At 46.6% G+C, this 21765-nt stretch overlaps 2 protein-coding genes across 2 annotated transcripts in view; both read right to left on the reverse strand.

The window, feature by feature from the left end:
* kcnh2b (potassium voltage-gated channel, subfamily H (eag-related), member 2b) overlaps positions 1-11176 on the reverse strand; it is a 227948-nt gene extending 216772 nt beyond the window's left edge. Inside the window, exon 1 of the mRNA XM_042068492.1 lies at positions 10494-11176. Coding sequence (XP_041924426.1) covers positions 10494-10569 — 76 coding nt within the window. The 5' untranslated portion in view covers positions 10570-11176. The remainder of the gene's footprint in view (positions 1-10493) is intronic.
* A 1351-nt stretch (positions 11177-12527) lies between these two features.
* Positions 12528-21330, reverse strand: LOC121688948 (SCO-spondin-like; the record flags this gene model as incomplete). The annotated part of the gene is made up of 3 exons (XM_042068864.1): positions 12528-12793; positions 16222-16372; positions 21187-21330. Coding segments are annotated over 3 exons (318 nt in total), but the record flags the coding sequence as incomplete, so codon positions are not given.
* Positions 21331-21765: the final 435 nt, after the last annotated feature.

Raw genomic sequence — 21765 nt, forward strand, 5'->3', positions numbered from 1 at the left:
GTGTGTGCATGTGTATGTGTGTGTGTGTGTGTGTGTGTGTGTGTGTGTGTGAGGGCGAGGGACAGATAAAGTGCGGGACTTGAGGGCACAGGGGAAGATGAACAGGAGTGAGTATCAGCACCTCATTACACTGAGTGGCAGAGAGGAGGAGAGAGGGAGGCAGAGAGAGAGAGAGAGAGAGAGAGAGAGAGAGAGAGAGAGAGAGAGAGAGAGAGAGGAGAGATAGATTGAGGGTGAGCATAAGGAGGGTGAGAGAGAGAGAGAGAGAAAGAGAGAGAAGAAGGGGGGATGGCTTGAGAGAGGCTGAAGGAGCAGAGGAAAGTGATGGGGGTGAAAGGGAAAGGGAGGATGAGGAGAGAGGGAGGAGGAGAGAGAGGAATGAGAAGAGGGAGGAAAAGAGAGAGGGAGGAGGAGAAGAGAGGGAGGAGGAGAGAGGGAGGAGGAGAGAGAGGAGGAGGAGAGAGAGGGAGGAGGAGGAGAGGGAGGAGGAGAAGAGGGAGGAGAAGAGAGATGGAGGGGGAGAAGAGGGAGGAGGAGAGAGAGGGAGGAGGAGAAGAGAGGGAGGAGAAGAGAGAGGAAGGAGAAGAGGGAGGAGGAGAAGAGGGAGGAGGAGGAGAGGGAGGAGAAGAGAGATGGAGGAGGAGGAGAGGGAGGAGGAGAAGAGGGAGGAGAAGAGAGATGGAGGAGGAGAGAGAGGGAGGAGGAGAGAGAGGGAGGATGAGAAGAGAGGGAGGAGGAGAGAGAGGGAGGAGGAGAAGAGAGGGAGGAGAAGAGAGAGGAAGGAGAAGAGGGAGGAGGAGAAGAGGGAGGAGGAGAGAGAGGGAGGAGGAGAAGAGAGGGAGGAGAAGAGAGAGGAAGGAGAAGAGGGAGGAGGAGAAGAGGGAGGAGGAGGAGAGGGAGGAGGAGAGAGGGAGGAGGAGAAGAGGGAGGAGGAGAAGAGGGAGGAGGAGGAGAGGGAGGAGGAGAGAGAGAGGAGGAGAGAGAGGGAGGAGGAGAAGAGGGAGGAGGAGAGAGAGGGAGGAGGAGAAGAGAGATGGAGGAGGAGAGAGAGGGAGGAGGAGAAGAGGGAGGAGGAGAGAGAGAGGAGGAGAGAGAGGGAGGAGGAGAAGAGGGAGGAGGAGAGAGAGGGAGGAGGAGAAGAGAGGGAGGAGGAGAAGAGAGAGGAGGAGGAGAAGAGGGAGGAGAAGAGAGATGGAGGAGGAGAGAGAGGGAGGAGGAGAGAGAGGGAGGATGAGAAGAGAGGGAGGAGGAGAGAGAGGGAGGGGGAGAAGAGGGAGGAGGAGAGAGAGGGAGGAGGAGAAGAGAGGGAGGAGAAGAGAGAGGAAGGAGAAGAGAGAGGGAGGAGGAGAGAGGGGAATAGAGCAAACATAAAGAGGAGAGCGAAAAAAGAGAGAAACAGTGAGAGTGTCAAACGGAGAGGGGCTGATGTAGGAGAACAGGTTTGCTTCCCAGCAAAGAGTGACAAAGAGGAATCAAAGTGTGTGTGTCTGTGTGTGTGTGTGTGTGTGTGTGTGTGTGTGTGTGTGTGTGTGTGTGTGTGTATCGATAAAGAGAAAGAAAGAGAGGGGGAGGGGAGAGGGAGACAGAGAAGCTGGAGATGAGGACAGGAGTGCTGTCAGAAATGCAGAAGCGTGTGGAGGGACAAGCCACGGGGCTAGTGGCACTAATTCACTTCAGCCTCTAACACACACACACACACACACACACACACACACACACACACACACACACACACACACACACACACACACACGCAGCACACACACACACACACACACACACGCACACACGCACGCACGAACACAGCATACACCCACCCACACACACACACGCACGCACACAGCACACACGCACGCACACACACTACAGGCGGACAAACGGACTCCAACACACACTGCTTTCAGACAGTAGAGACAGAAGAGTACAATGCTTGAGTTATACTCCAATTACAACACACACACACCCACACACACACACGCACGCACACAGCACACACGCACGCACACATACTACAGGCGGACAAACAGACTCCAACACACACTGCTTTCAGACAGTAGAGACAGAAGAGTACAATGCTTGAGTTATACTCCAGTTACAACACACACACACACACACACACACACACACACACATACACACACACACACACATAATATATTCCACACAAAACGTGCCCAGAATTAAATAAGTGTGCCAAACTAATAAGTACAATATTTCTGTCCTTTCACTGCGAGACTCTTTCATTGCTTGGCAATTCGGTGGCAGCTCCTCTCTTCGTTGTGAATAATTCATTTGATTCCAATTCTGTATTGATCCTGTAGGATTGCGCTTGGTTCCCTCACACTGTCAGCTAAGCTTGGCCTGCTTGCCTGCCTGCTTTCAACCCCGACTCAGCCCACACGACAGCTTTTCACAACAGCAAGAGGCAGAGTACTCTCTCTCTCTCTCATTGAGAAAAAACACGCCAGGCCAGATAACTGTATTTAGAATAAAAAAGGATGCAGGTTACAGCTATGGATAGACGGAACTGTGGCTTGCAGTCTGCACTGCTCACACAGGAAACAGATCAGAGGCTGATACATTAACATATATTTATCTAGCTGACAGTATTCTCCCAAAGTGACTTACAGTTCAGCACAGGCATGCATTTTCATCACCATGTGTGCCTCTTTGGTTATCAAATCCATGACCTTGGGCATTAGGATGTTGCTGCCCTATTTAGCCCATAGGGACCATACAGATCCATATATATATATGTATATATGAAGAGTTCAGATGCAAAACTTTCTAAATCCGTCTGACCACTTTTCTTTTAAATGAGCATTTAAAATCAAGCTCCTATAGGTTTTTGCCTATGAATCGATATTTCAGACCAGGAAGAGAGTGGTATTTAGTGGGTTTTGAAGTTAAATTATAACTTATACTATATATATAAGTATTACGTATACTATATATATATGTATTATGAGTTGATAAATAATATGGTCCTCTGAATAATGGTCACACTTGAATTTACAGTGTAATGGTCATTATCAGAGGCATGGAAAAGAACAATGAGACCGCACACCAGAATCTGCTCCTCATGTCAGATGAAGGGCTAGGGCCCGAAACGTTACACACGTGGTGATATACCATTAAAAACGCTAAAGAGCAGATTCTGGTGTGCGGACTCATCGTTCCTTTTCCTCATCATGTGCTTTTCTGTCCAGCACCCAATACTCATCGTTTTTGGATGTGCGTGCTGTACCTTTGAACTGTCATTATCAGAGGCACCACTTTGTTCTTTGATAGGGCATGCAGACTACATATAGACGTTATAGCAATGTAAACCAACACACATAATTCTACAGTACAAAGACACACACAGTATAAAAACTTCTGAAGACCCAGGTCTTCTGAGAGTACCTCCTCTCCACTCCTCTCTAGAGGTGTAAAAGTCCAGTTTCAGAAAGTAAAAGTCCTGCCACATTTTTGTTCCAACTGTTCACTTAATCAGCTGATTCTTATGAACACAACTCTTAAGTAACTCTTAAGTCAGGTAGATCAGCTAATTAGTGAAATCACCTGTTTAAATCACACAGGTAGAAACAATACATGGCAGGACTTTTACTTTCTGAAGCTGGACTTTTACATCTGTGCACCTCTCCTAGCGCTACCAACAACTGGACATGCTTAATCTAGCACTTACCACTAGACTACCCCAACTGGACATGCTTAATCTAGCATTTACCACTAGACTACCCCAACTGAACATGCTTAATATAGCATTTACCACTAGACTACCCCAACTGGACATGCTTAATCTAGCACTTACCACTAGACTACCCCAACTGGACATGCTTAATCTAGCACTTCCACTAGACTACCCCAACTGGACATGCTTAATCTAGCACTTACCACTAGACTACCCCAACTGGACATGCTTAATCTAGCACTTACCACTAGATTACTCCAACTGGACATGCTTAATCTAACTAGTTCCCTTTGACTTAACTCCGCTAGAACTGTATGCCCTACTCCTGTTTATGCCACAATTGGGTTCTATGGAACTATTCGATTCTGTACGAGTAATACTCCTGTATGGTACCTCCTGTTGCACTGTGCCTTGATAGTCCCCTTTTTCGTAAGAGGCTTTGGGTAAAAGGGTCAGCTTAATGACTAAATGTAGTGCATGGTAACGTAGCCCAAAGGTTTTATAATATGTTCAACATATTATCATTTTGTCGTTGCCAAAAATATTTTTTTGTTACATACATAAATGTCTTCTACATTAACTCAGTTTGCCTCCTTTATTTGGCTCTCTAAAAGCCTTTGAGTGGATTCTAATCGCAGCTCGTTTTATCTGGCAAGTCTACCAAGAGGTATGACAGAGTAAAAGATAATCAAATAAGAAGAGAATGATTAACATAATACGATATGATAGACACAGTGTAGTACAAATATGATACAACCCTCCTTGCGCTAACCTTCATTTGTGTGTGTGTGTGTGTGTGTGTGTGTGTGTGTGTGTGTGTGTGTGTGTGTGTGTATGTGTGTGTGTGTGTGTGTGTGTGTGTGAGTGTGTGTGTGTGTGTGTGTGTGTGTGTGTGTGTGTGTGTGTGTGTGTGAGTGTGTGAAAAAGGAGAGAGAGAGAAGAGGAGGCACCTGTGCCAAAGTGAAATTTAATCACACCAACTCCTCTTGTCAGAGCGCCTATATGGCTGTGATCTCACCTCTCTCACAAACACAGCACAGGAGCCATGAGAGGCAGAGAGAGGGAGAGAAAGGGAAAGAGAGGGGGAGACAGAGAAGGAGAGGAAGAGAGGGAGGGAGAGAAAGGGAAAGAGAGGGGGAGACAGAGATGAAGAGAGACAGAGAATGAGAGGAAGAGAGAGAGGGAGAGAAAGGGAGAGAAAGAGAGACAGAGAAGGAGAGGAAGAGAGAGGGTGAGAAAGGGAAAGAGAGGGGGAGACAGAGAGAGGAAGAGAGACAGAGAATGAGAGGAAGAGAGAGAGAGAGAGAGAGAAAGGGAGAGAAAGAGAGACAGAGAAGGAGAGGAAGAGAGGGAGGGAGAGAAAGGGAAAGAGAGGGGGAGACAGAGAGAGGAAGAGAGACATAGAATGAGAGGAAGAGAGAGAGAGAGAGAAAGGGAGAGAAAGAGAGACAGAGAAGGAGAGGAAGAGAGGGAGGGAGAGAAAGGGAAAGAGAGGGGGAGACAGAGAGAGGAAGATAGACAGAGAATGAGAGGAAGAGAGAGAGAGAGAGAGAGAGAAAGGGAGAGAAAGAGAGACAGAGAAGGAGAGGAAGAGAGAGAGGGAGAGAAAGGCAGAGAAAGAGAGACAGAGAAGGAGAGGAAGAGAGGGAGGGAGAGAAAGGGAAAGAGAGGGGGAGACAGAGAGAGGAAGAGAGACAGATAATGAGAGGAAGAGAGAGAGAGAAAGGGAGAGAAAGAGAGACAGAGAAGGAGAGGAAGAGTGAGGGAGAGAAAGGGAAAGAGAGGGGGAGACAGAGAGAGGAAGACAGACAGAGAAGGAGAGGAAGAGAGAGAGAGAGGGGGAGGGATGAGGGGGGGGAGCAAAAGAGAAAATAGCAGAGAGGATAGAAGTGAAGGAGGACGTGGGAGAAAGAGTGGGAGTAAGGGAGTGATAACAAACACTTACCACATACACACACACACACACACACACACACACACTAACACTGAGAGCAAAACATACAGTACATGCACACACACACACACACACACACACACACACACACACTAACAGCACAAGACAATGCCAGGAGAAGTAGATCGCGACTGCTAGGCAGCTCCTCGCAGAAGCCAAGGGACAGAGAAACACTCCTTTTTATAGACAACTATAAATACCACACCTATAATCTCTGCATGGTGCCAAGGCAAGCAGTCCACTCAGTTAACACACAGACACACACACACAGACACACACACACACAAACACACAGATGTACACACATACACACGTGGATAAAACATAAACACACACACAAACAAATACACGCACAGACACACATACACATACAGACATACAAACTCTCATACAGCACACACACACACACTTTAGCACTGTGTGGTTCCTCTATAGCCCACGTCCTACTAATGGGTGTCAGAGTGCGGCTGAATGGCTGTGGGATGAGAGGGGCTAGTTCAGCCGGAACGGGGCGCTGAAAAGACTGATGGACGCTCCGGTTTATTTCAGGCAGCTGTAACAGCCAGAGCCACAACAATGACATGACACATTTGCACCACTGCCCACATTTGATTGTCTGTGCAGCTCACAGCTGCTCGTGTGTGTGTGTCTGAGTCTGTGTGTGTGTGTGTGTGTGTGTGTGTGTGTGTGTGTGTGTGTGTGATTGTGTGTGTGTGTGTGTGTGTTTGTGTGTGTGTGTGTGTGTGTGTGTGTGTGTGTGTGTGCGTATGGTGATATGTGTGTGTGAGTGTGTGTGTATACATGTGTGTATGCTGTGGTGTGTGTGCGTGTGTGTGTGTGTGTATGTGTGTGTGTGTGTGTGTGTGTGTGTGGTGTGTGTGTGTTTGTGCATGCTCTACCCAACGACTGACTCCTAATACAGTCACCTGCAGTCTTCTTATGTTCACCACATAAGTCTCTTACAACATTTAATCTGTCTTCCCTTGCTCTGTCTCTCTCTCGTTTTCTCTCCCCCTCTCTCTCCCCTACACACACACACACACACACACACACACGCACACACACACACACACACACACACACACACACACACACACACACACACACACACACACACACCACAAACACACTTCTCTCTCTCTCTCTCTCTCTCTCTCTCTCTCTCTCTCTCTCTCTCTCTCTCTCTCTCTCTCTTTTGGTTTTCTCTCACAACCACACGCACACACCCAAACACACACACACACACACACTTGTGCCTCCCTCCGTTCTCTCTGCGGGCCGTTGTTAGTGATGCGCTTGATTAAGCCCAGAGAGAGGCTCTCCTCCTCCTCCCGTACCCCCCCCCCCCCCCCCCCCCCCCCCAGCGCTTCTGTGCCAGCCTGAGGGACTAAAGGAGCCCCCAGAGGCAGCTACCAAGGAGAGGAGTCTCCCCCCCCCACCCCCCAGTTGCCGTGGAGATGGTAGCCTGGGAGGACCCAGTACGGATGCCAGATCGCTCCGTTTGGAACCCGAGTAATTGGAGGGAAGCTGCTTCACCTGGTGAGATGCGTCACGGTTGGGCAAAGAGCAGCCTGTCTGCCGTGCCTCTGGATCTGCTCTGTATGGCACAGTGTCAAGTGTGAAGTGTGTGAACAGGAAAGGAGGACAGAATGTGTGCCGCCAATATGGCAGTATGATCTACCAAAAGACAAAACAACCCTCTTCAAAGTTCACCTCAGCAAGGAAGGTGCATTTGCTTAACATGATACTTGGGTTTGGTTTACTACTTGTGTTATTTTTGAAGCCTCTAAATGCCACCTATGTCAAAGATGGTGAGGGGATGCTCTCCACACATAGTATACGCTAATCAAATAATTTAACTTCTAAACCCACTAAATACCACTCCTTTCCTGGTCTGAAATATCGATTTATAGGCAAAAACCTATAGGAGACTGAATTTAAATGCTCATTTAAAAGAAAAGTGGTCAGACGGATTTAGAGGGTTTTGCATCTGAACTCTTCATATGTAGTCAACCCACCCAATTAGATAAAGACCATAGTCCTCTCGTAGAGTGGTTGGCCAGTCTGCATATCTGATGTAAGATCATTGCAACGTTTTCTGCACTGCACTATCTCCTATTAAACACTGTGTTAAATTGAGTTGAAACATTAGCATTACTAACAATGCTGCAGGGATTGTCACTTATTCTATACCATCGTGCCATGGAATATCAATTAGGACCCATCAAAGTCCTCTTCAAATGGTTTCTAATATCAAACATGCACAGTGAAGTGGTAATTTATCTTTTCGAAGTCTTCATAAAAACAACACATCACTTTCTCCAAAACTCTAACGACAATTGGACAAGTATCGATCCGCTGTCTGCTTCCCCTTCCTCGTTTCTGAAAAATGAATCGCCCAGCCGAGCCGATCCATGACCTACAGACATCAAAAAAGCCTCCAAGTGGACTTAATGAAGCACTTGACTGCTGTTTATGAGTCTACACGCATGCATAGCCTGTCAGCCTGCCTACTTGACCCTTTATACAGCTCAACCTCATAGTATTAATCACACAACCCAGTGACCATCTTTACTCCAGCACAGACCACATTACCAAAACACCAACACCAGAAAACCAGGGGGACCGAAGTCCACAACATATACGTATCAGTGCATATGAGGCTGTTCTGTTTCTGTAATAGTCTGTGTGAGAGTGTGTTTGTCAGATGCCATTCATTTTGAGGGATGACCAACGGGCAACCTAGTATTGGCATTCCGCTCTGCACTGCAGACGGATGTCAGATTATTGCCACTTAATGCCAGTCTTTCAAAAAGTACACAAGTGGGCTCTTTGCCTCCGCACCTCCATCCTCCAGAGGGATTAACTATTTTATTCCAGTTTATCTCAATCTCTCAGATATCCTTTCAACTTCGCAATGCACTTGTGTGCACCCTCTTCTGTTAGACTACCTGGAAGACTGGGAGTGGATAGTCTTCTACAGCTCATAATAAAGTCCTAGTGTGTGTGTGTGTGTGTGTGTGTGTGTGTGTGTGTGTGTGCTCCCTCTTCTGTTAGACTACCTGGAATACTGGTGTTACAAGTAAAAGGTAAAACGGAAAACAAAATGAAGCATAAAGCGAAAGACAGAAGGGGTGCAATTTGATTGGCAGTTGAGCTTAAATGTCAACAACCTTTCTCCAGAATCGTGGACTGTGTCTTTAAGGCCGAGCATCCAATCTGTAATTTTCACCTCAGTTGGGCAGAGCTGGCAGTAGTAGGCACAGCGAGTGCCCGCGTGTGCCCTCACCGCGTACCCACAGAGGTGCCAAACAGAGGCAGGCCACCTGGTCCCCATGGGCTTCAGTTGGGCAGTGCCCGTCTGCCTGCCTGCCTCGCCCAGCATCTACCCCACACTGACCATCAACCCCCGGCTGGGCCTGGTTTTCCATGCGGTTGCAGCCCCAGCCTGTATCACCCTGCCCAGCCCCATACAGTCACGCTCAGTGGGCAGATCACATGTCCAGAGCGACTGAGAACATGGAAAAAGGGATAAATAAAAGCCAGAGTGATTTGCATCGTGATGGCACGGTGGTGGCTGGCAGGCCCTCGCTCGACTCGCAGGGACAGAGGGACAAAGTAGTGTCAGCATCGCCACCACAACGTGGCCTTATCTGCGTAACGTGGGCGAGATCTAGCAGCGCAGTAATGAAGCAGAAACCTGAGGTATTATGTGAATGTGTTTTGAGAGTGGCAGAGTAAACGAGAGACTTAGATCGCATCACCCTTATCTCTACATCAATCAAACCTTTTCTAAGCTGTGCATTTGGGAAATTGTGTAAGATATGGGTAACTCCTTAAAGGGATGTATCCAGGATCCTATTTTGTTGTTGTCTTTGACATAATTTGAATTAGAAAACCTAGAACGCAATAAAAAAGATAATAGACTTTGAAAGTCATCAATAAACCTCCACGCAGTGACAGAATCACTCTGCATGGCGAAGGGGACTATTACTGTACAACGAGGAGCAGGCAGCCAAAAATGCCGATGAGATGGTTTAGGATTGCCCGGTTTGGAACGGTTTCTGCATCGAATTAGAAACAACAGTAGGATGTATTACAGACTAAACAAAGTTGTTTTGCTAGACAGCATAAATAATTGAACGTAATGGGTATGATGAGCAAACAACAGACAGTTTAAATGCAGACTATTTATAAACACAATATGCGGACATTAACTCTGATAAAAATCTGCAAATCCGCTGAGAAACTTTGTCATTCCAATTATGCAATTTATCATCTTTAATTGTGTGCGTGAAACACGCCCAGGCTAAATAGGACCTATAAAAAAAAATCCTCTTAATTTATCTCCCAGCAGTATTAATTAAATTGAAAATAATTTGAAATGAACAAGGAAACCCTTGTTGGTAGATAGTCTGGGCAATTTGGTGTTATGCATACAGAAGAACTGACAACTGCATTATTGTATACGTGTATCAGTATAAAGACAAATGGTAACAAGGTCTGCTTTAATTTATTTTGAAACAAGACGACTAATTGTTAGTACTGTCATTACAACTTACATTATTATCATTTTACATTATTATTAATAATATTAATAATATTAATACTAATGATAATAATAATAATATTTAATGCCGTTACTACTATTATATTATTCAATGGCATTAGCTATTTGCATGATTAACTTTCGAAATACTGTTGTACATTTATAAAAAAATAAATAAAAAATGTCTGATCAGTGTTTGTTACTATGTGTGTGTGCACAGTTTTTCTGAAAAGACTAAATTAGAATAATGGCACAGAACAAGAACAGGATGCTAAGAAATCATCCAATAAACTTACTGTGACTCTCGAATTTCCTGATGATGGTATCGAGGAAAGTGTTCTGCGGCGCCACGTGTCCCCGTCGGACCGGCATCCTTGCATTCGCCCTCCGGACTTTTCTGACTTTCTGAAGCCAAAGCTAACCTTTACGCACGGAGCCACTTGGCAACGGTCACTGCGTCCTCGGTACGAGGGGCTGTACGCTGTAATCCGCAAGCGATACACAGTCTTGAGAACTTCATCAGACACCGACAGGGTAGCCTTTAAAAGGAAAAAAAAATAGGAGAGCAGCTTTGGGAAAACGAGCCGTCACTTATCCCCACCACAGTTTCCAGTTTCCAAGGGTTAACGGTGCGCAGGTTTTGTTTACGTCCGTCTCTGGACTGTCAAAAATGATATCCGTTCCTCTGTTTACAGAACGATGACGCGCTTGGTTACTCGGTGACATTTGCGAGGGAAAACTCCGGGGATGAAGACTCGAACGCCCAACCGAGGAACCTTTGGCTCCGCCACAGTTGCGTCTTTTTTTGCTTCTCGTTGTCCCTGCAACGCTTTTCTTGAAGCAAACCTCTTTGTTAGGATTAGCCAATAAAAATATGGAAATGAGGGGTGAGTTTGACTGGGAAAGATGCAGCCATGTAGGAGTCGTGCTTCTCACCCGAGGTCTCAACGCAGATGATCTCGGTTCACCGGTGGCGACGGCTGCACCTCCTTAACCCTTTCCGTATCGGCGGAATAGCCAGAAACACCGAAAACACAATGAAGACAAAGAGCTTCGTCAGCACCTACCAACACCCTTCTTCAACTTTATAATTTCATACCAGAGATGTATTGCACAGATCCTAAGGTCTACGTGTCGCCAAACTACGAGCGTCTAATCACACTGATATGTTGTGTGCTAAACAAATACAAGTGAAATGGGTGCGGTGAACAGATGGACTACTGACAGGTGTGTGTTTATAATTTGAATGTTCAGGTGTCCTGCCCTCTGCTAACATTATGCGCCAGTGCGCTATTGAAATATTTGTTTTTTGGTAGACTAGCAAATCTCACCTCCCCATGCAACATAGAACATAAATGTGTCACTCGCAAACAAACAAAATTGTATTTTTTTTCTTTCTCAAAAACATGCGTGAACTTACCTGTCTGGGCTAAGTGTGTTTTTACTTCTTGTTATTTTGTGTACAGAGCGGTCGCTTTGTTTATTTTTTATGGGGGTTACCTTCAATTGTGCTGTGTATGAGGTCCTCAGACTGCTTGATACGTCATCGCCTAAACGCAAGCTGAGTGTGCGGGGTTCCCCTACCATCACTGGAAGACAGACACAAAGGCTACCCGCATGGATGCGTTGATACCATGTAACCACAGCTCTGAACGTATTCCTAATTTTTAAACACGCCGGCCAGAAGCGCCAATCTCCACACAGCTCATCCTTGGATGCTGGCACGCTGGACACAATGAGCTTTGGGTGATGAACGCGTGTTGTTTCTGGACACTTCGGAGTGCCAGGGGTGATCCGGTAGCTTCCACGTGGGGGCGCGCTGCGCAATCTCCCAGCCGGCACGCCACTCCCTTATTTAGTCAGGAGAGCTTCAGCGCGAGCGCCAGTCCAGGCGGCATTCTCTGTGAAATCTTCCAGCCTGCCTCCCTGGTGCACCCCCCCCCCCCCCCCCACACACACACACACACCACACCACCTCCCCTCTGTGTCTCTGTACTGACATAAAGTAGGCCCATATGAATGGAGGCAAATCTTCCTTGTGTATAGATATCACAGAAAGTTATTTCACATGCTGTGCCATTTCATAAATCAAGCCTGTTCGTGTTAAACTTCTATTTTTTCAAATCTATGGCCTTGTACTGTTACCCAACAACTTACCCTCTCTTCAGTCATTATGCTGTATGCAAGCAAAGTATTTTAAGCACTGAATAAACTGTCAAATAGAGGTATCAAGCACACAATCAGAGTGTTTCAAAGGATGTGGTTTATTGTTGTTGACAGAGGAGTGAATGTTTTAAGTAGTAAGAAACACAGCAATCATATAAAACATCAGCAGTATAAAAAGAGTTTATATAAAACAGACATAAAATAGTTATTCACAACTGTAGTACAACACAGTTATAAAGGTCGCCATGGCAGCATGGTGCTATTGGGTATAATAATGTCAGAGTTTCAGAAGGCACTCTAGGAAAAAGAAATCAGTCATATAATGACTCGGGGCTAGAAGAGCACACTCGACAGAGATGCGAGCACAACATCGGACATCAGGGCTGCCATCTTCTCCACACGTCTCCTCAGCGTTTCGACAAATCCCCTCCTGCCACAAAGGAAAACAACATGAGTGAGTGTCACAGTCCATGCAGAGCAGACCCAAGAATCTGTGCAGCTGTGGTCTGACCGTGCTGTCACGTACATTGGCAACCCATTTGTTATATAAGTATATATACTATTTTGATATATTGAAATTTGGTCTCTGTATTTATCCCAATCCGTGAATTAGTGAAACACACACAGCACACAGTGAACACACAGTGAGGTGAAGCACACACTAACCCGGAGCAGTGAGCTGCCTGCTACAACGGCGCTCGGGGAGCAGTGAGGGGTTAGGTGCCTTGCTCAAGGGCACTTCAGCCGTGGATGTGGGCATGGGAGAGCAGTGCTCAATCACTTTCCCTGCCCACATTTTCCCTACTGGTCGGGGATCAAACCGGCAACCCTTCGGTTACAAGCCCGAAGCCCTAACCAGTAGGCCACGGCTGTCCAAATGGTAGTTCTGTGGGGCATTTTTGACTTCATAGAGACAGGCTGGTGTACAGTAGACAGAAAATGGGAGAGTGCTTGGGAATTGGTTTAAAAGAAGTGCCTACCTAATGCTCTAAGCCCTTACAGTATATACTCATGTTACTGAGAAGTTAAAACCTGTTGGGGGTTGGATGACCACCACGGATCATACTCGGGTCCCTGAGGGTAGAGCATGGGTATATAGGTAAAGTATGGCATGCATGGTAGGGGATACTACCACCACCAATGCAAACCTAATGCATTACTATTCAGCCGTTCCATCTGACTGCCTATGAAATAGCATAAAAGACACTCAAACACTACACATGGTATTTCCCTTCTGAGAACCCATTCAGTCCCATGCACACCACAGCTGTGTACAACAGAGATGCACTGGCTCAATGCACTAAAAACCACACTCTTCATGCAGAGCCGGCGCACAGCAAAGGGGTTCTGGCCATCAACTCACATCAGTCAAGCGACAGCGAGAGTAACGCGGGCCAATGGCACGGGACTGGGCCCTCCAATACATGTCGGGGTGTGTATTCAATTAGCTAATGCAATCAGCCATGTTGATGAATGTCCATGTGTGTAATTGGAGCGAGGGGAGGGACCTGATGAGATTACTCCCATCAGGGAGGAACGTGGCGCATCGGTGGTGATGTGGGTGGGGGGGGGAGGGGGGGGGCGTTTGCCAGGCAGAGAGCACAGCAGGCAGCAGTCAATCATCCCCAGAGGCAGCAATGGGCCAAGGGGCTGATGTCACATCCTGGAAGAGCGGGCAGCTGATGATGAAACGGGCCCTTCAGCGCCACGGCTCTCATGGCTAAAAGCTTCTCTGGGCTTCCAACGGGGCCTTATCACTGCTGCAGCAGGCTGCTATACAGTGCAGTGACTGATTGTCACATGAAAACCTTCAAGGGGCTCTGCTAAGAACTTTCCCCCTTTTTTTTGCACTGAATTCCTAAATGGAGTCTTTCAGTGTTCTTGGAGAAAGGTTTCAGCAATGTTTGCTCAGAATGATGGAAGTAATTGCTGTCAGTAGTAGAGAGATGTCAAGCAAGAGGTGAGAAAATAACACCGCTGAAAAAGGTTAGATGTATCGTAACACCCCCAATTTTCACCACTTTTGTTCAGAAATTCTAAAACAACGATGTTTTTTAACACTTCAAAATAACATTTACTAAATGAACCTTACATTTTTCAGTAGCCATAGTTGTGTAGATTTGAACAAAATCTGGTTTGGTTCTTAACGGGGCATTTACTGCCTGAAATATCCGATTTTGTTTACCACGCTCGGAGTTATAGTGCTGGCCTGATGGGTCGCCTATTTACACCGTTTCAACGGCACATGGACGGTTAGACCGAGAATTCTCGTCGTGGAATTAAAATTCCACTGGAGCTCCAAGCGGTTGTGTACACACAGCCTTACAACACTGTTTACAGCTCCTCGAGTCACGGTAAAATGTCATTTTTGGTAGATAGCTAATTTAGATACACCTATGTTGTGGGTGGTTGCGTTTCTATAGGAGTCCACTGTCTTGGTTTGTATAGAAATGGATATTAAGTGACACATACACGCAAGATGGTGGAAATACGGGACCGACGGTAATAGGGGGAGTTACGATAGTGATGTATTGACTGACTGATGAAGTATTAAGTCAGTGTGTGTATGTGTGTGTTTGTGTCTGTGTGTGTGTACATGCTTGCGTGTATGTTTGCATGTCTGTGTTTGTATTTGTATGTGTCAGGGTTGCAGTGTGTGTGTGTGTGTGTGTGTGTCAGTGAGAGTGTGTGTGTGATGTTTATCGACGTGTGAGGCGGGTGCCTGTGCTTATTTGCATCTGTTAATTGAAGACTACAGCATGAGGAGTGAAACCAGTGGAGGGGAGAAGATGGTGAATCCGTACGCCACTCGTATCACTGTCGCCTCTGATGAGGACATGTCACGGGCACAGCAAGGCAGGTGAGCTATCAGCAACATCTGGCAGAAGAACAATCGCAGCCAATGTCACGTTTGATCTGTATCACTATACCATATGTGATGCGATCTAGGAAAACCCTTCACACAGGTGCACTCAAAAATCCTCACCATTTCAATCCTCACTGGTGAAATTTCACCAACTTAAGTATCTGATATCATCCTGGCAACATTCTGGACACTGTCCTCTTGTAAAATCCTGGATACCATCCTCCCAAAATCTGGGATGCTAGGATGGTATCAGAATCATAAGTTGGTAAAATTGCACCATATGAAGTGATTTCCCTGATTGCATTGCATATAAATTCTCTGGCTCTGTTCTACATCAGCACTGACAGTGCTGTAATTAACACTAGAGTGATGTTTTCCAATAGAGGAAATTGGTTATGAAAATAAAGCACCATCAACACCAAGTCCATCAGAAATGCATCTCTGTGTCAGGGAGCTCTGCTGGTGCATTCAAAATGTCTATTACATGTCATGCATTCTGTAGGTCTGTCTGCTGTCATGCCTATAAAGCTTACTGGAATTGAATTAAGAATGATTCTTTAAGAGAGAGAGAGATATAGAGAGAGAGAGAGACATGAGAGAGCTAAAGTTAAAGTTAGAGTTGACTGGTAGCAGATGCTTTTATCCCAAGCGACACAGACTCAACAACGGCGGGCCTCAAACCCAGGTCAAGCGGTTGTCAGTTGATGACATTTCCACTGCATCACCACATCCGTGCCGATTGCCATTGTCATGGCTGGTATGTGTGTGTGTGTGTGTGTGTGTGTGGGGGGGGGGGGGGGGGGGGGGCAGTGGTGGGAGTGTGACAATGCCCTCTCAGGCTTCTGCCATTCTATATGACGTGGAACATTGCTATACTGACACTGTCAATCAAGAGTGTGTTTGTGAGAGAGTAAGTCTCTGTGCATGTGTGTGCATATGTGTGTGTGTGTGTGTGTGTGTGTGTATATGCGTATGTGTGTGTGTGTGCGTACCCTGACAGCTTGTGCACTCGCAGCTGTGTATGACGGGCAGGACGACGGGTTCGCTGTCCCCGCTGGAGCAGCTCAGACTGAGGAAGCGCACCGGACGCTCAGGGTCCAGTCGGTAGCTGCAGCAGTCACACACCGCCTGCAGGTACGGCTCCTGAAGGAGGAGAGGGGGAGAGAGAGAGAGAATTTGAATTTAGCAAAATACTTTATTGTACATATTTAACAATTACTAGGCATTACAAATATATAAGAGGGGGATAAAAGAAATAAAGAAGATTAAAAATTAAAAACTGGACAAAATAAGCATTAGCTCAACACATGTTAATTCATCATTACTAAGTGAGCATAAGACTTCCTTGTATCCCCATACATGTTCAAAACCATCAAAGTCTTTCATTGCTGAGTAAAATTTAAAGTCAACCAATATTCTAGACTTCACCAATCTTAAAAAGACAGAGAGAGAGAGATATGAGAGAAGAATATTGCATTATTGAGTTTGAAATATGTTTGCTTTGGCAACATGTCATGTTAGTAAAGCTCATTTGTATTGATCTGGACTGAGAGAAAGAGAAGAGAGAGAGAGTGAAAGAGAGAGAGAGAGAGAGAGAGAGAGAGAGAGAAAGAGAGAGAGAGAGAGAGAAAGAGAGAGAAAATGTGAAAATGGAGAGGGAAGAAAGCACAGGGAGATAAATTAGGAGGAAAAGAAAAAGGAGAAATATGGAGAGAAGGGAGAAGTGAAAAAGAAAATGAGTTGAGAAGGAAAAGAGGAAGCTAATGCTGTGTGTGTGTGTGTGTGTGTGTGTGAGAGAGAGAGTGTGTGTTTGCTTGTGTGTGTGTACGTGTGTGAGAGAGTGTGTGTTTGCTTGTGTGTGTGTGTGTGTGTGTGAGAGAGAGAGTGTGTGTTTGCTTGTGTGTGTGTGTGTGTGAGAGAGAGAGAGTGTGTGTTTGCTTATGTGTGTGTGTGAGAGAGAGAGAGAGAGTGTGTGTTTGCTTGTGTGTGTGTACGTGTGAGAGAGAGAGAGTGTGTGTTTGCTTGTGTGTGTGTACGTGTGTAAGAAAGTGTGAGGGGAGGGTGTGCGAGTGAGAGAGACTGTGTGTGTGTGTGTGTGTGTGTGTGTGTGTGTGTGTGTGTGTGTGTGTGTGTGTGTGTGTGTGTGTGTGAGAGAGAGAGAGAGAGAGAGAGAGATGAAGGTAAGTGAGATGCCACAAAAAAAGACATTAACAGACAAATGGTTTGGAGGGGAGGAAGATGAAAGAGTGAGAGAGAGGGATATGCATGTGAGAGGAAGAGAGAGAGAGGGATATGCATGTGAGAGGAAGAGAGAGAGAGGGATATGCATGTGAGAGGAAGAGAGAGAGAGGGGGATGCTAAAGGGAGGATAGAAATGAGAGAGGGATGACAGGAAGAGAGAAGAAATGAAGAGAATGTTAGAGTGAACAGGAGTGAGTGTATGATAGAAATAAACAGATAAGTGGAGTGTGTGTGAATGGACAGAAGCAAGAGGAGGGGTTAGAGGAGAGAAGAGTGAGAGAGGATGAGAAGAGTGAGAGAAGAGTGAGAGAAGAGTGAGGGAAGAGTGAGAGAAGAGTGAGAGAGGAGGAGACGAGTTAACGGATAGAATGAGACAGAGGGAGAAAAACAGAAAGAAACTGAGAAGCAGTGAAAAACCTATAGAGAAATAGAGAGAGAGGGAGAGGAAGAGAGAGAGAGATGGAAGGAGACTGGTTGGCAAAGGGAGGGAAGCAATTGACAGCATGCGTGGAGGATAGTGTGAGAGAGAAAGAGGAGGTGATGGAGAGAGAGAGAGAGAGAGATGGTGATGGGAAAGAGGGAGAAGGGGTTAGAGATGGAGAGAGGGTAAAAGAGAGATGGGGTGAGAGAGGGGGCTAGAAAAAGAGAGAGGGGAAGAGAGAGAAAGAGAGAGAGAAACAAAGGGGGAAGCAGAGCTGGGAGAGGCCAGATGGGAACGTGTGAAAGAGAGCGAGAGGAGAGGGAGGTGTGAGAACGGAGAGAGGGAGGAGAGAGGGAGGAGAGAGGGCAGCTGTGAAGGAGACGCAGGCCAGTTTGGAGGAAAAGGCAGACCGGCACACACACACACACACACACACATACACACACACACACACACACACACACACACACACTATCTGCACATCAAGTTTGGGGAAAAAGGCAGACCGGCACACACACACACACACACACACACACACACACACACACACACACACACTATCTGCACATCAAGTTTGGGGAAAAAGGCAGACCGGCACACACACACACACACACACACACACACACACACACACACACACACCCACACACACACACACACACAAAAAGATCACTGCCCAGACTGAAAGGGATCTTGCTTCCACTTACTGACACCAGTAAATAAACCAGCACAAACACTCACTGACAGTCTAAATAAGCACGCTGTACAGTAGCTCTGGAACAGTAAGAGAATGCTCTAGAGCACTCGGCACTAGCACCAAGTTCCGAGCAGCTGGCAGCGGTCTCCATGGTAACCAGTGTGACTTAACGAGTTGAAATTAATTCCTCCCGTCCCATCACCTCTCACAGTCTCGGCTGTGTGTGTGTGTCTGTGTGTCTGTGTGTGTGTGTGTGTGTGTGTGTGTGTGTGTGTGTGTGTGTGTGCGTGTTTTGTCATCAGAGTGCTGGAGGAGGTGGGAAAAGCAACTCCACTCACTCCGCTTGAGAAGGCTGTTAATTGGCTGAGCAGTTTGAAGCACATTTTCTTTGCTAATCTCCATTAGCCAGAAATAACAGAGCCATTTAGAAGCCACTCTTTCTGCCTCTCAGCGTTCCTCTGGTTAAACTAGCAGAGACAGAGAGAGATGCTCACCGTGAAGTGCACACAGTTAGCTTATGCTAACAAACATCTAAACAAACAAACAAACAAACATCTGCACTGCATTTTGCTTTGCCCCTTTACAAAGAAACTATGCATGTGCACCACATAATAATAAGCTACACAACTAACAGACGTGGTTCTGGTTTGAGTTGGGTTTGTGCTAGGTGTGTATGCGTGTGTGTGTGTGTGTGTGTGTGTACATCCCCTATATCTTGCATCACATAAAGTCTGCCTGCTTTCCTCACATATACAAATGCTTATAAATCCTCAGTGGAGGCTTTTATTGAATTACGCGAGCGCAGGAGAGATGACCCCTCTCCGCACGGCCTCATTAAGCTCCAGAGCGCTGATGAGCAGACAGTGCAGGTGCATCTGAATCAGCAGACTGGCGATGTACCACTAGCTATGGGGATGCCAACTGCTGTGCCCCAGGTTTACCACTAGCTATGGAGATGCCAACTGCTGTGCCCCAGGTTTACCACTAGCTATGGAGATGCCAACTGCTGTGCCCCAGGTTTACCACTAGCTATGGGGATGCCAACTGCTGTGCCCCAGGTTTACCACTAGCTATGGAGATGCCAACTGCTGTGCCCCAGGTGTACCACTAGCTATGGGGATGCCAACTGCTGTGCCCCAGGTTTACCACTAGCTATGGAGATGCCAACTGCTGTGCCCCAGGTTTACCAACGACTATGGAGATGCCAACTGCTGTGCCCCAGGTGTACCACTAGCTATGGGGATGCCAACTGCTGTGCCCCAGGTTTACCACTAGCTATGGAGATGCCAACTGCTGTGCCCCAGGTTTACCACCGGCTATGGAGATGCCAACTGCTGTGCCCCAGGTTTACCACCGGCTATGGAGATGCCAACTGCTGTGCCCCAGGTTTACCACTAGCTATGGAGATGCCAACTGCTGTGCCCCAGGTTTACCAACGACTATGGAGATGCCAACTGCTGTGCCCCAGGTTTACCACTAGCTATGGGGATGCCAACTGCTGTGCCCCAGGTTTACCAACGGCTATGGAGATGCCAACTGCTGTGCCCCAGATTACACCAAATACATTTATGTAAATACTTACTTCTTTTATCCAAAACGACTTACAGATATCAACTGAAGGGGAGGGGCCAGTCTCCACTCAAAGGCACTCACGGTGGCAGCCAGGACTTTGTGACTACTGTATTGTATGCTTGCCAAGTTCCTTAGCCATGGCACTACCAGAGACTTTCTAATGAGGAGACACAGCACTCAAAAAATCCTCCATAGAAATGCATGTAACGCCAATATGGCAGTTGACTACACATATCCCGGCCCTGTGAATACCGGTCGACATGTGAATACCGTACATGTTGCCTACACATATCCCGGCCCTTCTGCGGCAAAAAAGTCGACATGTGAATACCGTACATTGTGCCAATCATGTGGTGTGTTGTGAATAGATCGTGCCAATCATGTGTTGTGATCTCACCGCCGGAGCAAGGCTGGTGTCTGCCAAAATAGATGCCCAATAAAGCCCTACACTCCCACATTGCCCCATCTACTTTACACTTTTGCCCAAAGAGACTTGCATTGCAGTACAGTGGGGACATACATTTTCAACTGTATGTGTTCTCCCTTGATTTAAGTCATGAGTGAAGGACTCGTTGAGCAGCGGTAAGGTAATTGACTTATAATCTGTCCAGGTTCAATCCCTGAACCCGCCATTTTGAGTCTGTGTCACTTTGGATAATAGCATCTGTTAAATCAGCTATAAAAATCAGTCAAGACAATGACTCTACAGACATAGTTTGCTATTGAAAGGTTTTGAAGTTAGAATTCCTGGCTCTTGTTGATAGGGCAATACGGATTGTGACATCAACTGGTACCAATGACATCTACTTGTACTAACTGAGAAGGGCTGGAACTCTGCTGAACTCCAACAAGGTATTTTAGGCTATTCAACACACTATAGGACAAGGAAGGAACAGAGAAGCATAATAGGGCCCCTTTAAAGCACAAGCTCGAAATGCCAGCAGAAGTTTCACAGGTACAAAGCCAGGTGTATGTTGAGATGTGGCTGTCAGGTGCTGCAACGTGTGACGTCTCGAAAACACCCACCTCCAGAATGACGTCGGTCCTGGACAAACAGCGTCCCCTGCAGTAGCTGACTTCCACGTTGTCGAGGCGACAGTCGCCCTTGGTGATGTTTCTAACCTCGGTGAAGCGACGACACTCCGGCTCAGGCTCCCCTGCGGAGCGGAGAAAAGGTTACTGGGAGAGAAACTGGGTCAGAGGAGAGAAAGAGGGATAGAGAGAGAGAGAGAAAGAGGGATAGAGAGAGAGAGAGAGGAGGGGGAGTAAGAAGACTTAGATAGAGAGAAAGACAGAGAGGAGAAAGAAGAGAAGCATGCGTAGGTGAAAGACAAAAAGAGGAAAATAGAGACTGAAAGAGACACCAACAGAGGAGAGAAAAAGAGAGAGATACAGGGAGACTTGGAGAGAGAGAGAGAGAGAGAGAGAGAGAGGGAAAGGCCGACAGTCAAAGAGAAGGAGCGTAGGAGATAAGAGAAGAGCAGAGAATGAGAATAAAAAGATAGAGCTCTGAGGAGAAGAGGAGAGGGGTTTTGTGAACCGTTAACAAAGAAAGGGAGAGCACTGACTTTCAAAAGGCCCAGAGAGAAAGAGAGAGATGAAGAG

The sequence above is a fragment of the Alosa sapidissima genome, chromosome 17 (assembly GCF_018492685.1).
Source record: "Alosa sapidissima isolate fAloSap1 chromosome 17, fAloSap1.pri, whole genome shotgun sequence".
NCBI classification, from domain to species: Eukaryota; Metazoa; Chordata; class Actinopteri; order Clupeiformes; family Clupeidae; genus Alosa; species Alosa sapidissima.